Genomic DNA, 17324 nt, shown 5'->3' with positions numbered 1-17324 from the left:
AACTTTTAAGAACACATTTGCACACAGTGAGAAGATACAATAGAGTTACGTTTAGGCTTTTTGGGAATCAGCTTGTTGCTACTTTCCATTTCTAACCTTGTTAATTTTAGCATGATTGTATGTGTTTTGAGTTTATTTACCATTCACTTTTATCCAAAGTAATGTGCAATTTTGAGACACCAAGACAGTTAATAAACCTAACATGCATGTTTTTGGTCAACGGCAGGAAAACGTATCCAAGAAAAACCCAAGCATGCACAGGAAGAATGTGAAAACTCTACGTAAGGTGCCAGAATTCCATCCTGAAACTTTTAGTCACAAGGCATCAATGCTACCAACTGGGCTACCATGCAGCTAGAAACATGATGTTAAGCTTGCATAATTATAACTTCATAAATATTTACCCCGAGTTGTGCCTGGTACCTAAATGAGATTTTTTTAAACCTGTTATTTGTTTTAATTGTTGTTATGGTATCTGTTATGTTTATTTGTAGTGCTCAACACTTTGGCCAATCTTTGTATTGTTTTAAAGTGCTTTATGAATAAATTGCTTGCTTGCAAAGAAGCAAAAGTTTAAATGCACATCTATTCTTTAAAGATGACAGAACATTTTGGCTGCTTGGAGTTAAGACGTTAAAATGAATGGCTAAAGGTTTCTGCACGGCATCATTCAACAACAATGAAAACTGCGAGCACCCTCGCAGTCCTAAAAACTAAAGTAAAATAAAGTGGTTTTGTAAAAATATCGACTTTGCAAAGCCTCTATCTAAAGTGTTGTAACTTAATGTTTAATAGACGTCCCTACCGTCCTCCTCACAGACTTTTCGCTCCCTTCATTCTGTACTTTATCCTTCCTCTCCCTCTCTCTGAGCTCGGGGACAGCAGAGTTACTTTGATCTTGTGCTGCTTTCGGAGGAGAGAAAGCCACTCTGGCTAATTAGTTGCCCTTATCCCAACAGCAGCCGCCACCACTCGCTCACTGGCTCAGAGGGAGAAACAGAGCAGGCAACAACAGCGGCTACCAAGTGCTACATGCCAAAGACACTCCTTTCCGTCTGTGAATTGTTGGTCCTAGCAGCTTGTTACACTTTAACTCACCTCCGGACTTTGCTGAAGATTAATGAAGTTTTTCTTCGTTGCCATAAAGATAGGTAATGTGGTGTGAAATGATGTACAGCTAAATCTGCTGCAGCTCCTGTTCTTAGGAAATGCTCGTTTATCCAGGGATGACTGCAATGTCATCGTTGTAGTTCAGGTGTTTTCCATGCATTTTCTTCTCCATGTCTGAGTCAGCAACACTCTCATTCTCAACAGAACCAGGAATTTCCAGACACTGGGCCTTTTTTATTTTGAAGACAATGCTAAGCAACTATTATGCAAGACTAGACGACCACATGAGTGTAGCAGCTTGCATGAAACGTGAATTTCATAATGTGATGCAAAGGTGCAACTGACTCAGAACCAATGCATGCTGGCAGAACTTCAGACTGCAACAACAATATAGAAGCCTTTGGTGAAAACTGTGCTAAAGAATCATAACGTATAAATCAAAACAAGAACTCTGAAATGACTTTTTTGCACAAAAAAAATCCTTTGAATAATTTAGCTGAGTTGGCAACAATGTCTGTGCTGATATTTCTTTATATAATGACCTCACCTGCAGCTTGAGTGCACAGCACCTACCTCTCGAATTCAACCCTCCCAGATCAATAACTTTCATGCAAAATACCAACAATGCCTTTTTCATCCATACTAATGGAAGCAAGGAGCTTCGATCTATTTTTAATCAAACTGAGCCTTTCTGCATGCTGCACCAATAAAAGCGGCCCATGTACACAGCTAGCTCTGAGATGCACGGGAGCATTAGGAACAGAAGGACTTCCATGTTAAAGCGGGACAAAAGCCAACTTGTTGGATATGCATTTGTATACAACCAGGGGTAAACACAGGAGATACAGTAAATTGGGAAGTTCCTTTAAGTATACTTTGAAAAAAAGTATCATAAACCCCAACAAATAAAAGCTTCCAAATAAGAATAATGATGGCTTAGCCTACTAGCAGCCTTCTTGTCCAGCATCAGTACCCATCCTTGCAAATGTACTTCAGGATGCACTTTAATGGGAAGTTTGGACAAAAACCCTAAACCGTGTCAAAAGCCTTCTCAGAAAAGTTAAAGCTTTTCAGCTCTCTGTGAACAAGTGTTTATGGGATTCATCCAGAGGCACACTGGTGAGGTCAGGCATCGATGCTTAGCTTGTAGTCTCCGTAGTAATTCATCCCAAAAGTGTTCTGTTGGGTTGAGGTCAGGACTCTGGAAACCACGTAACTTCCTCAATACCAAACTCACTCATCCAGGTCTTAATTAGAACAAAAAACACTGATTTGAAGGGTCTCCCTCTACTTTTGACATCCATCCATCTTCCTCGGCTTATCCAGGGTGGGGTCAACTTCCCTCTCCCCAGTCACTTCTCTGGCCAGACGAGGAACATAGTCCCTTCGTTGTGTCCTGGGTTTTCCTTTAGGTCTCTGTTGGACATGCTCAGAACACCTCACCAGGAAGTAGAGGTGCAAATCTTCACTTGTCTCCCGATTTGATTACGATTATTGGGTCAATGATTCAATTCAATCCGATATCCCGATGCATCACGACTATTTCATATTGATTTGTTTTCATCGATAAATAGATGTCAGATAATTGCTTTTTTTTTTTTTATCAAAAACGTAATTGATACAACCTGCCATCCCTCAAAAGCTCTCAATTCACAACAGGTTAGGACAAAACATTTAAACATTTAAGAAGATTTAACAAAGTAAAACAATCAGTTTCCTTGTTCAACACCACACCTCAGGCTGAGAAAACATGTTTGCAAAATCTCACAAAATCTAAAAAAGTACTGAAAACCTACAGGACACATAATGTAATAATCAAATACATAATGGGTTCATATATGAGTGTTTAATGTCTCTGAGCAGCTTTGGAGTCAGATATTTATGCCGCAATTCAAGGGTGTCAGAAATAACACCAAATGAAATGTTTGACTTAGTTTATTTTATTTGAACCCAGTGGTTCATTTCTGAAATGTTGGAGAATGAATCAAGTTCTGTTTGATGCAGAAAATAATAAAACATAAAACAAATCGTAAACTTCCAATAATATTTAAGATGTGATTCTTTCTGATAATAACACCAGCAGAAGGCTGTGGGCTGGATTAGGATTAAATTACTCAGCTGATGGATCTCATTCACTAACCAGCTAACAAACCTTTCCACTAACCTGTCCTGTGGGACCCTCACCATGTAACCCTCATGTCCATGCTGTCTCTGGAGGAGCAGACAGGAGACAAGACCTCCTGTAACCTAAAATGAACCAAAGCTTCCTCCCAGTTTCTCTTTCAGCTGGAATTAACATCAGTTTATCTTCATGAAACAAAAAAAATAAAGTGGAACAAGAACTTCTTTCTTCTATTTCTCTCTCCTTTTAACTTCTCCGTGTCCCTAAATAAGAGACAGACGATCACGCTGCAGCCGCCGTCATTGACCCCGCCCCTTCCCCCGAGACTGGATCTCCCACTCGGTCTGACTGAGCGTTTCCAGGAGAAATAATAATTAAATTATGAAAATAATAATGCGTGTCTGGAGGAACGTCCTCCGATTTTTTTCTCTCACTCACTCACTCACTCACTCACTCACTCACTCACTCACTCACTCACTCACTCACTCACTCACTCACTCACTCACTCACTCACTCACTCACTCACTCACTCACTCACTCTCAGAGAGCGGAGCAGGCCATGTGACAACCCGCTCAATTAACATAATTCACGGCCCAAATCCAACATAACCGGTCGGGCTGATTCGGTACCAGTTCGGTCTCAGGTTACAACTCAAGCGCTCAGCCCTGCAGTACCACATTAAGGCGGAACCACTTGGTAAATGTGGAGGACACTCACTCTGACAGATTTGGATGCTGCGCTGGCGCAGAATCGTTTATGTCCGCATCCCGATGCAGCGATTATTTGATTATTTTCCTCAGCTCTACCAGGAAGGCGTCCAGATGCCGAGCCACCTCACCTGGCTCCTCTTGACGTGGAGGAGCAGCAGCTCTACTCTGAGCCCCTCCCGGATGGCCGAGCTTCTCCCATCTCTAAAGGAGAGACCCAACACCCGGTGAAGAAAACTTATTTTGGCTGCTTGTATCCATGATCTCATTCTTTTGGTCACCATCTAAAGCTCGTGACCACAGATGAGGGTTTTGACAATAAAGTGTAAACCCATTAGTTATTTGTAATTATGAGCATCACAATTACGTCAAACTAAACCCAACTCTAAATCTGTTTTGTTGGACTTAATTCCCCGATTTTAAATCCAAGAATCTTAACACTGAGAACTATAAGAAGCTCTTTTTTTTATTTTTTATTTATTTATTGAAGAGATTTCCCTCAAACAGGCAGTAACAACTTGGCCAGTTGAAATGTGCGAAAATCACATCAGCAGATCAATGAAGAAGCACACTCGGTTCTGACAGGAAATGTAAGTAGATATGTGGTGTCCTTGTTATCTCGTCTCAGCGGGGTCTCTCACAGCACGTCCGTCTCTCTCCTCAGAGCCTTGCTCTCTGTCACTCCTCCCTCCCTCTATCTCAGTCCCTCATCCTCACAGACTCTCGGCACAGAGACATGGCAGCAACGGACAGACATGGACCACTCCCTTGAGGCACGCATGTACGCACAAACATGCAGAGTAAGGCTTGGTTCTCTACATTACTTCGGATTGCCGTGCCCCTTTCTGTTTAGTTTCAGCGCCACTGACATTCTGTCATATGTGCACATGCCATCTATCCATTATGTCTGCTCCCATCTCCTCATTCGAAACATGACGGGCTGCCGCTTGTTTCTGTGAGAATGAAACACAGAAAGAAAGAAAAAACACCAAACTTTACATATTCTTTGAAGTCGTCAAGGCTTATTCCCTCGTTAACACGTCGGTACGAAGTTCACTGATGAACACGTTATCGAAGACGGTGTAATGTTCATAGCCTGTAGGCCAAAAGAATGAAACCTTACTTACAGAAAGTTCAACACAGCGAGCGAAAGAAGGAGCTCTCTGCCAGATCCCTTTAAGACAATTAATTCAACCTGTCTTGTCATCTCCACAGACCCCTGACTCTCAAGGCCAGTCAGGAGGAGGACAGACGGAGGGAGATGGCACGGGTCATGGAGGAGGAGTTCGTGCACGGACATAGTAATGTGTCTGCATGGCACATGTCAGAGTTTTCTTTGAGAGAGTTTCTGTCCAGGTGCATTCTCCATTCCTGCAATGCCTGTGTGCATGTACACTCAAAATTTGTGTCCTCGGCAGTGCTGTGCACACACACCGATCTGTCCAGGGGAGTCAGATTCTCCCCTAATGGCACCATGGGGACCAAAAGCATTATCATATTAAAAGGTGACATTTCACAGCCGGGGCCTTGCAGGAGTCTCTGCAGCCCGATCAGTCTGACAGTTTGACAGTCAAACCGACAGAAAAGGGAACGAAGACGACGCAACAGACTGTGGGGTGCAAAACAATTGGAATATGAGAACGTTTCTGCAGCATTAACGGCAGAAACACAAACTCCAAATAGGAGATTTGAGTGATTGTTATTATAAATGATAACTAGTGCAAAATGTGTATACAATCTTGAAACTGATTCTAGTGAAATCCTCCTGATCAGACACAGAAAATTGTTTTATTACTAAAGTTTTAACTCCTCAATTAGAAGACCGCTAACATTAAAGCTATAATTTTTCTAGACTTCTATTAACATGGGCATTAAAGGTTTAGGAGATTCATATAAAGCAACCAAAACATACTAAGAAAAAAAGTACATAAAAGCTTTTTTGCATTTATTTATTTTATTTTCTGTACAAAATCCTAGAGGAGATGACCGTGTTCTCTGGTCAAGAAAAAGTTTCCAAAGCCACATTTCAAAATGTTGGCATTGACTAAAGTAAAAACATTCATTTATTTAATGAAACATTTCAACTCTATGTGGTGTGAAGGAGGCAAACATGTATTTAGTACACTGATTTTAATACTGGAACTTTTAAAATGACTGTGTAGAAATGCTTACAGTAAATATGCTATAATTTACACAACGTTTGTTATATTGATGCATTATATAACTTAGTTTATTAAAGCTCTAGGACTATGATGTACAATGCCGAGCCTCAATCCTGCAGTTTGTGTAAATGTGTACATTTATAAACTTCATGTCTAAATTTTATTAACTCAGTGATTTTACTTTTATTTTCCACAGTTGTAAAAAAAAATCTACGTTCAAAAAGTCATTAGGCACATTTTAGTCTTCAGTTTAAAAATCTTAACGTCTGATTCACAATCTGGGAAGAAAAATCAGACATTTGAAAAAAATTTACACATAAAAAATACATTTAATTGGTGAGTTTTGGTTCATGTAAGTCATGTTAATACATACATCTGGTAAATTAAATTGTTCCTCCCTCACCTTTAAGCCAGTATCTAGTAAACGATGGACATAAACACACACCTGCACGAAGTGTGCACGCAGACCAAGGACGTAATTTTCACTTTAGAAGTGGGGGGGGCACGGGGGGGGGGGGTATCTTTACAGTATGTTCTAATGGGAAACCGGCTTCAACACAAACGGTTGTTTTCTGCTTGGTCCTAGAGCTCAACCAGTGTCAATTTAATATACAGTAATATTGTTTTTGGATGGTAAAAAGTGCAGGGGTCAAAACTTGACTTTGGAAAAAGTGGGGGGGACATATCCCCCCTGTCCCCCCCCCAAAATTACGTCCATGACGCAGACACACACACCTGCACGGAGTGTGCACGCAGACACACACACCTGCACGGAGTGTGCACGCAGACACACACACGCGTGTATACACACACACACACACACACACACACACCACACACACCACACACACCACACACACACACACACACACACACACACACACACACACACACACACACACACACACACACACACACACACACACACACACACACACACACACACACACACACACACCACCTTGGGATCAGCAGTTAAGGGGAGAATAACGGAGTCGGAGCCCAGTAATTGGCTCTGAACTGCAGCTTCAGCAGAAGCCTCCGTCCTGTCAGACCTGTCAGTATTTGCTGTACCTTACTGCTGTCACATGTTACAGCTGTTCCACCAGCCTCTTCTGCTACAGCTAATAATACTTCCGTCAATGCAGGGGCAAAAAAGAAGTGGCCATCCCCACTAGTATGGAAATATGACTGCAAGTCAGGCAAAATAAACAGAAAAAGGAACATTGCCAGAGTGAAGCAGTGAAGTGTGAGAAAGGGACTCCAGGAGACAGTGACACAGCAAGAAGTTGATTAATACAGATTGTTTATCAAACAGCAATGTCTGAGCACAGAGAGCTTTTCATCTGAGGTCTAATGATGTTACAGCATGAAATGATGCAAAACTGATGGAATTTCACATTTCAGATGGCCTGCAATGTGAGCAAGACCATTTCCTTCCGGCTTTCCACCTCATAAGGCAACAATTACAGGAAGCACTTCTCCCTGCTTGGGTCCTGAGAAAGAAAATGCTCAAGTTGTAGGAGCTTGTAAAATGGTTTTGGATTCTTTCTGTTCCCTTCAGTTTCTTCATAACTATTCCATCAACGTGCTGGAGGCCATTCTGCAGAACGACTATTTGAGAAGACTCTGACAACAGCTTCGCAGCAGGAGTCCAGCGATGTTATAAGGAGCAAAGAGAAACAAGTTACTGTATGCCTTAAAAACTACTCTCTCTCTGAAACTAGAAAACTATAAAAAGCTGTGTTTCAAGTTTTCTGAGAGAGGGCATGGTATTTTTAGTCTCAGACTCTCAGTATCTGACAGTGATGCCCCAGAATTTCTTGCAGATTTTGGTTCCTGATCAGAAGTATAGAATCTGAAAATGTTCTGCCTCAAAGACCAGCTGTCATTAGCGTTTCTGCGCATATGATTTATTGCCTCATGTTACAGATCAGTCATATTCAGCAAATGTTGCTAAATCAGATGTCTATTTTGGCTGAAGTCTTAATTTGTTTCAACAATCTGATATTTCTAAACGTCAGCTGTCCATCAGGCGAAGCTGGTGCCATGAAAGAGCCGGACTCCTAGGCTGGTCTGATGCGAACACATGAAATGAGCACCGCTTCTAAACACTGCATTTTGTGACGGAGGGAGGAAATGTGTGAAAAATTCATTAACAGACCAACAGAATGTGACACTGGGCTTGCCTCCCTACAGAAAATAATTATCAGGCTGCTATTTCCGGTCCGAGCATTCAAAGGAGAGTAACGACCCCATTTTACCATCAGCTCTGGTCAACACTGGAGTAATCCAAACTTCTGATTTATCCCAAACACTTCCAGTTACTTTTGTCTGAATGTAACATAGACCGAAAGCAAAACTATTTAAAAAAAATACTGAATATCAGCCACTAAATATACACTTAAACTATGAAATTTAACTACAATCTTTCAATTTTAAACATAAATCCATGATTGTAAACACATCACAAGTGGTTGAAGAAAAGATTGAACTGCTTGTATTCTTTGTGCATTATTCCTCTACTTGGTATTAGGGAAATGTGAATGGAATTTTATCACTGAACATTAAATGAAAATAACATATTTTCTGTCTTCACTGTACAAACAATACTCTCTTTAATCCCAAAAGAGATCCATCGCATGCGTCTTTGAGTTCAATTGTATTTGGAACTATTTGGAAAACTGATATTATGCACATAAGTAATGCAAAATGACACATTTTAGAATTATAGCTAAACACAATCCATATTGCATGTGCTGTATATTTTGTTTTGTAGAATAAAAACAATCGGTAAGGTGAAATTCAAACAGTACTTCTTGGAATAATGATGCATTATTAAAAATGGGAAATTTGAAAAACAGCATCAAAATTAAGCTCTAGGACTGTGATTTCCAATGCTGGCCAATAATCCTGCAGGATTTTAGTTTTCCAGCTGCAACTCTTGTGATACAATGGTTAAATTTTCTGTTCATCATTTGTAAAAGATGCCTGTTTACTGACGTGGATGTGCAGGAACAGAGACACATCTAACGCATGCAGGACCCGCATTAGACTATTCCACCTCAACGGATACCTTTGTTATTGCAAAAAAAAAAAAAAAAAAAGCATCTCATGTCCTAATGGTTTAACAGCAAAACACACAAAACCTGTACACATACCTTCATAAGTACGGATTCACTGAGCTTCTCACGGTTGACAATCTTTACGGCAACTTTCTGGCATGTTACACAGTGGACTCCAAGCTTTACCAGACCTGCAAAAACAGAAAAGAAAAAGTCAGAACAGGTCGCCAAGGTGAAATGTTCAAAAAAGATTTGTTTGCACTTGAATGAGCTAATACGCTACAGGATGTGTGGAAGATGTTGCTAGTTTTGCACAGATATTGTCTATTGGCCAGCTTAACGTCAAATGGCTCATGAACTCAAGTTCAAAAATCCCATAATGACTTCTGAAGCGTCGGCGGTTACCTAAGTAAACAGCTCCTCTGGGGTTTATTTGAGTCATAAAGGCGGTAAGTGAGAATTCATTTTGTGCTATTGATTCCTATAATGAAGAAAACCACTGAAATTCAGTTTTAATCTGAAATGGCAAAAAAAAACAAATGATTTCTATAAAAGCTAAAAGTCAGACGCTGAATGGAGCTAATTATTGATCCGGAAATATGAGCGAAAACATCGAACCATCACACACATTCAGAGGGAGTTCATTTGAATGATTCAACTCAACAAGCATAACCTTCTACATTACAACACGCCGACACAAAGAGAGAGATTTGAGCGTCTGATGCACTCTGCAGAGGCTTCTGTTGGGATTTCCTTTACAAATATTCTGTCAAAGCTCAAACAAATCCTGTGGTTTGCTTTGTAACCGCAGAAGCATCTTCCCTGCTTTGCTTTACTTAATGTCCCTGGGTATCCTCAGTTAAATGATCAGTCACCAACAATGAAGTAGACAGGCAGGGACACCACAAAGAGCGCCGTTTCAGTGGAACAAAGTGGGGTGTGCATTTGATATGGGGGAGCCATGACAACAGCACCAGTCAGTTTTCTGCCAGGGACCACAGAGCTGCAAACGCATTAAGGGATTCCAGCAACAGATAGCTTACTTAAAACTGTAACAAACATGAGGCGATAGAGAACAGATGTCTGTTTATGCTGCTAATGGATTTCCTTCAGGCCTTCTACGAGGGTTTAAAACACCAATAGATCATTAGATTTGTTCTGAACATTTATTTATATGAACGGAGCTTACTGATGGATGGAACGCAAGCAAAACGACAGCTCTATATTGACACAGACAGCAGCAGTGTAATCAAGTTACCAAGGTTTTCTTAAGCTGGGCGGACACTGTGCGACTTTTTCACTCGTAGCACTCAGCTTCCGCTCAAACTGTACAACTTCCTCGCAGGGCAGATCTCATGAGTCATGTGCTCACACTGTACGACCCAGTTCTCGGATGTGACCTGACTGCTCACACCGTACGTCTGGTAGCAACACGTCGGCCCTAAAAATATGCTAAAAATGGCAGTTTTTACACAACACGTCAGACTTTTTTTTGTCTTGTTTTGCCTGTTGTCCTTCGGGAGTGCTGCAGGGGGACACACAGGGATTTATGGGGGTTGGAACAGGAAATCGAAATAAAGAAAGTAAATCTGTGTTTTGTGATCAGTTTAATTTGACATGAACACGACAAACACGCTTTCTTGACAATTCCTGTCACTGTGTGCAAAAAAAACGTGTAGAAATAAAAATGAACAACGTGTGTTATTAGGGAAATAGCGGGCGAGCGGTGTTGATACATGATTGCGCATGCGCCGTGAGCGGTCTGGTACTTTTTGGGTTGCAGCTGCTCGCAGCGCCGCTTCAACAGTGCGATACCCTCACGAGGAACGAGCAAAATATCAAACACTCCAGAAGTCCGTGCGAGCTCACGCTTGCTGATCGGTAGCTGGTCACGTGGTGTTAATCGCCTCTCGTAAACCCCTGTACACTACACGACGCTCAGCGCAAAACTCGCCCAGATCTTGTGGATTCTCGCACGACTGGAAAATCGGCTCAAAAAAGTGAAAAAGTCGCACAGTGTACGGCCGGCTTTAGGTTGGAATGGTGCTGTTTTCTTCATGAAAGTATATCAATACAGCTTCATAGTAGCGTGCAATGTTATGGTGCCAGGATGGCAAGAGGTGGGCGTCATCATGAACTGGCTCATCAATTCAAAGATTCAACTTGGTTGGGTCATTTTTGCTATGCCAGGTCTCTGTAACACTATACTGAAGCAAAACTGTTAGCATCAATAAATTACACGAAGATTAAGAGAACAAAACAGAAACTGGGTAAAGACTCCACTTTGTAGCAAAGGAGCGCCGTAATTTTATAAAGAAGAAAAAGCCAGAGATGTGGGCACGTTTTATTAATTCATTGATTGTGGATTTATTAGAAGGAACAGCCACAGGCTTCTCTTATTCTAACCCACGAATGAAACATGCAAGATGCTGTCACATGTTGGTAGTGTTGATGTTGTGTTTTAACTTTTATATACCCGCCACACTTTAGTGGCAGCTTTTTGGGGGGGGCATTTATTTATAATCATTCATGAACGTTAACGAATCGATTTTGAACGGGCATGGGTCACAATAGGAAGCATCGATTGAAAGGTGAATCATGGGTGCATCATCTTACCATGCCTTTAGATTTATAAGCCTATTCTACAGTTGAAATCAGAAAACATCTGGATGAGGCCTTTCTTTTAAGAGGTTGCTCGTTATCTCCTCATGCAATTTTTTGGGAGTGGGAGACAAAAACCAAGTACGATAGACACCATCATGGTTGATAGACACAGATATGATTGACCCTAGGTGATAGCGTGAGCAAGCATAGGTGTCTTTGTGATGGACTAGGACTAGGATGTACCCTTTCGCCAACAACTCGCTGAAGACACCACAGCCTGGCACCGGACCAAGCAGACATAAAAAATGGGTTTATTTTAAAACAATACTTGCTTATTGTTCATTTTCATTCTGATACGCTTTTGTCTAATTTCCTTCCGAGTAGAGTCGGTGAACTTTGAACAAGTGGAAACAGTGAGGCAAAACTAAGAAATTAGACACCGTGAAGATGTCACGGAGGTGAGAGAAAAGAAGAGAGAGGAATCAGAAGAAGAAAAACAAACAAACAAAATCTGGGATGTGTGAAATATATAAAGAGAATTGTAATAAATTGCACATTATTCAAATGAAAAGCCACAGATAATTAAGCAATACTGGAGCACAATGAGTGGGCGTGAGGCGTTAGCTTGAGAAGTTGAAGGGCTACGGGGCAGAGAGGAGAGTCTCATGGAAAAGTGAGCGAGGGAGAGCGAGAAACTACCGATAAGAAAATACTAAACAGAGGAAGAAAAAAGATGTAGAAGGAATAGATTTGGAAATGAGGATGAGGCGGCTGAGTGGAAGTGAGAAACAACAGACAACCCCATTATCTCGACGATGCTAATCATATGTTAATGGTCGCTACAGTGAGGCTCATGAGTCATGGTAAACACATTAAAGAGGAAATATGTCTGCAAACGCAAGAAAAGTTAACAGAATTATTCGCCGTGCTTGTGTCTCCTCGAGCAGAGGGCACATTAGCAAGACAGAAAAGTGCTCAGGGAACACGACACGTTATGATTTCACGATCACTTTGTAAGGAAGTGCAAAGCACAATACAGAGACTGAAGACATAAGGCTGTCCTGAGACTGAAAAGATAAACACGACAACTTTAATAGAAGGTAGATTTACTTAGTCGTTCCCAGCAATGAAATGGAGCTTGCATATAAAGCTGGGAGGAAAAAGAAAAACAGATGATGGGAATGTTTTTGTTTTGCATGAAGAGGTTGATAGGGACAGTAAAATCTCTCTAATCTGACTAATACTGCATCTCTGCATGAACGGATTTATGTGAACATATAAAAGTTAACAGGCTTTTAAAATCCATTTTCAAATGAGAATGCGAAAGACGCATGGTCACATTTTAATATAAATTAACCTTATGATTATTTAATTAAGGATTTGTGTGTTTTTTTTTTTGAGAGGCAGGCACAGACTTCTACCATTAAAGGTGTGGAAAAATCATTCAACCAATACATTTGCGGTCGTCTCTAGTAGGAATGAATGCCTTGTAAGTCACACTCTGGGGAAAAAGCCCAGAGGCACCTGTGTTAGCACAGAGAATTCAGCTAGAAGAGAAAGTAGCTTCAGACGACAGGATTTGGAGTCTTTATTTCTTGATATTTGAACATCTCACCTTAGACTGGCCAACAGCAACACAACTCTACCACCAGCTCAATTTGTTCTGCAACGTTGATGTTTCATCTTCACAAATAACACAAGCCTAGAGGAGTCCTGCTGTGTGGTGGGGTTGCTAATGCTACCGATTAGCTTCAACTAGACCGAGACGTTGTCTGCTGTTTCCTGGATGCTAAACCAAAAACAGCCTTCCCCGTCGTGAGTCAAGATGGGTGAGTCCATGAATGTTAAGTGACAGTGTGACGTAGATCTGTCGGGCTTTTCAAATCCTAGAGTTTCCCATCTATTTCCTATTAGAAGCTAATGCAGGAGATAGGTGAAGAAGGCTGTTTTATGTTCAGCCTGCATGAAAAACTCAGTGACTGATTATCATCAGAAATAATTATTTATAAAAAAAAAATTCCAGTGAGCCACACCTTTAAAGCTGTAATCGTAAATCTACAAACAAGCTAGCGTTTAGCCACAAACGGTGTCGGAACTCTCACCTCTCCCGCGGTGCATCACCCTAGGCCACGTCTACCCACTACCAGAACTCGTATTACCAGAGCAAACGATATAGCGCTAAACACCGTTTTCTAGGTACTCTGATCTTTTGTTTTCTGTGACTTCAAATGGTGTTTTGCTTTTGAGACACTGTCCTAAATCATCAAGTGCTTGCAGCTGGTTGTTGCTCTCACACTAATGTTATGTTACTAGTGCTCTGTTGCTAAATGTGCAAGCGCGTAATGTGGAGCGAAGGACCCAGGGAAGCGCAACGGTTCAATGAGACAGACAACTGGATGACCCAATCATTGGTTTTGGTCCGAGCCGTGTTATTGGCTGAGGGTCTTAAAAAATGTGAGAAAATCACGTCATTAACTCATTCATTTGTATTTCTTTACTGTGTGGGCGTCGGAACGAGCCCCCGCACCGTGAGAACAAACATCTCAGCTCTAAAGCCGATCTTCATCCACATATGTCACACGTCACATGATCAGGAAGCAGAAAATCCATGTGTTAGGAGATCGTTTTGGGCCACTGCTGTAAAAAAGTGAGACGCGAACCGAAAAAGCTTCTGCCGATCACAATTCAACAACGGATTATGAAAGAACGGATAACGCTCGAAACACGCGGATTCTTCCAGATGTAAGAGATGCGTCTACTCTTTGTTTTGGGTGTTTCGGCGTCGACATCATCCAAGCGCGCAACGTTCTGTAACTCTTAAAAAACAGTAAAAACGGTGAGAAACGCTGGCAGCGAACGGCTTTACCAATCAGGAAACGGCTGGCATTGAATGAGTTAATTAATTTTCTTTTTTTAAGTCCCCACAATATTATATAGCTATGCTTTATTAGATCATTAAGAAACGTGACAAAACTGCTTTAAGCTAGCTTGTTTTACCGATTTGCCGTTGTAGCGTTCATGTGCTTTCAAATCTAAAACGCACTAGAGGCTTGTTGTAACATTTAAGAAAAAAAACCCTCTTTTTTGTTCATCTGGCTCTCTCTCTCTCTCTTTTTCTGTTTATTTTTATTAGTTTTCTTTATGGTGGCCTTGCATAAGGATATGTTTACTTCCTGGAGAGTCCTCTTCGTGTGGCTGGATGTTGTGTCTGTGGAAGGATTTCTGTGATCATCCATCATCAAATTCCTTGCAGAACATCTGGGCCTTTTTTAATGCTGCCGAGCTTATAAATTACTGTTTTTCTTGAGGATATACATATCTGTTTTATTTTATTTTATTTTTTTACTTTGGCTGATAATAATACACCAGCTGTCACTGTGATTAATTACTTTGTTGTTTGTTTTTTAACACTCTGCTGACCTGTATCACTTGCACTGAAATATCCTTTGACTGTGTGCTCTAGGTTCACGGCCAGAGCCTCCAAATGCAACTGGAATCAACTCCACATATTTTAATTGCTTAATTACCCAAGAAATAATAAATGACTTCAGCTGTTTTATGTCCATAAAGGAGCTTCTGATTCAATTTTCCAATTATTTTCCAGCCACTGGAAGATAACCTTCTGCATAATAAAGCTCTGGAATTCCCACAGGAGCTTCCAACAGCTTAAATGGGAATACCTTGAAGCTGAGTGTCTGAACTGTAAGCTAAGACTCCTCGTGGTATTGTGAAAGTGTTTTTTTCCATCAAAATGAAGTGTTTAGGATCAGGTCAGGTCTTTTTCACTGATTTGGAAGGTTTAGGTGCAAAAGCAGAAACCAGTAAGGGGTCGAATGTAATTTAAAAGACCTTTAACTTCATCTTGAATGAGTTTTGGTAAATTCATCAGCATTTAACAATGTCCAAAGCTCACTATAGCTTAAACAACCCTGGGATGGCCACACGGGTGAGAAGATGGTGTGAATAAACCTGAGAGGTTAAGTTTATGATGCCATTGTGCACTGATGTCTTCCACTCCTTTTGCTCCTCCCAAATCAATAGCATCAAAAGCTCTCACCTTCGCAGCAGTGTCAGAGTAATGACAGCAGCCAGGGACTTATGGGCTGGAAAGGCCACCACCGACTAACCACCAGCCATCGTCTCAGTTCTTTTATCTCCCTGTGATTAATGGTCTAATATGAAGGAATGCTGGAGCAGGAAAACCGAGTGAGCGCCGTTGCTCGGGGAGTGTCAGAGCCGAGAAGTGGTGCGCTCCACGGCGGTGAAAACTGCTGCATCGTTTAAAAAAAGTCACGCTTTCAATCATAGCCCTGCAGGTTTTGACACATGGCGGATGAAAAATAACATTCTGGAATAAAAGCTGAGTGTGTTCAAAGAGGAAGCCATTCAGGTCATAAACTGAGGATCTGATGGAAGGCCTAAATGTTAGAATAAATCAGAAACTAAGGGAATTACACTGAGAGCCGTCATCTATAAATGCTTTTGTCGTTAGTGGAAAAACCAAATTAACAAACGTGCACAGAGTCATGAGAGTCTTACAAATGAAGTCCTGAAGGGCGCTCCTCCAGTGGATCTTCTGCTCTACACCACTGAGATGTGCCACTGCTGATTTGTTAATGAGCTTCTTGTCTCACTTCGCTGTCTTCCCAAGTTATTAGGATTCGTGAGCATTAAACATCGCTGCTGAACTTGCCGTCCTGAACAATATCTGGACTGGCGGAGGTTATTCATTGCAACAGCATGTACTTTTTGAACAATGAAACTTTCGGCAAACTTGAGTGACAATAATTTTTTGGTCTTGAAGATTCCATGAATATTTTTAAGAAATCTGATTTGGATAAATCTGAGACCAAAAGGGTAGAGTGCCTTCTCCGGACAAGGTCCTGCTTCAAGTGGAGGATTAAAGAATCTTGGGGATGGAGAAGACCCCATTCTGGGTTTGATTTCTTTGGGATTATTCAATTTAATAACGTGTTCTCAAACATGCACATCAGAAGTACTATAAAGAACTTAACTTAAAAGTGAACTTTTACAACAAATTAAAACCTTCTATAAACATTTGAATTGCTGAAGTTGTCCATTGTGCCTCATTTCCATGTTTGTCCACAAAAATAGACAGGAGACCCCTAGATCTGAGCAGAAAGGACGACTTCATAAAGCCTTTTCACATCCTGCTTCCAAAGAAAGCTGCTTGGAGCTCCTTTTATCATAGAAAGAGCAGATAGGAGAGCAGGACTACCCTGACAGTCAGGCTGATTTCTGATTTTCTCAATCAGAAACTCAAAGCAGTATCAGAGAGCGAGCGATAACACCCTGCTTGTATTTGGCTTCAGGAGAAACTCTTTAAAGCCTTCACCTGCTAACAAAAAACATACACAACCTGCATTCTCAGATTTGTCCCCCACACAGTGGTTAAAATTCATTACTGGATTAATTTCCATCTGGAAGCAAAATCCACTACAGGAGGCCAAAGATCAAAAAGAGATCTTCCCACCTGCATACCTCTCTCACTTTTAAACTTGATCTTTCGAAAGTGCTAAACCACTGCTGGCA

The 17324-nt window shown here is 41.1% G+C and overlaps 1 protein-coding gene across 8 annotated transcripts in view; it reads right to left on the bottom strand.

The window, feature by feature from the left end:
- brsk2a (BR serine/threonine kinase 2a) overlaps positions 1 to 17324 on the bottom strand; it is a 229253-nt gene that overhangs the window by 82984 nt on the left and 128945 nt on the right. For all 8 annotated transcript variants that reach the window (XM_054733232.2, XM_054733234.2, XM_070550435.1 and 5 more), the window contains exon 2: positions 9264 to 9358. In XM_054733232.2, the coding sequence (XP_054589207.2) occupies positions 9264 to 9358 (95 nt within the window). The remainder of the gene's footprint in view (positions 1 to 9263; positions 9359 to 17324) is intronic.

Source organism: Nothobranchius furzeri, chromosome 4 (genome assembly GCF_043380555.1).
Source record: "Nothobranchius furzeri strain GRZ-AD chromosome 4, NfurGRZ-RIMD1, whole genome shotgun sequence".
In the NCBI taxonomy this organism is placed as follows: domain Eukaryota; kingdom Metazoa; phylum Chordata; class Actinopteri; order Cyprinodontiformes; family Nothobranchiidae; genus Nothobranchius; species Nothobranchius furzeri.
Note: the sequence above shows the minus strand (reverse complement) of the source record. Positions and strands in the feature narration are given on the sequence as shown.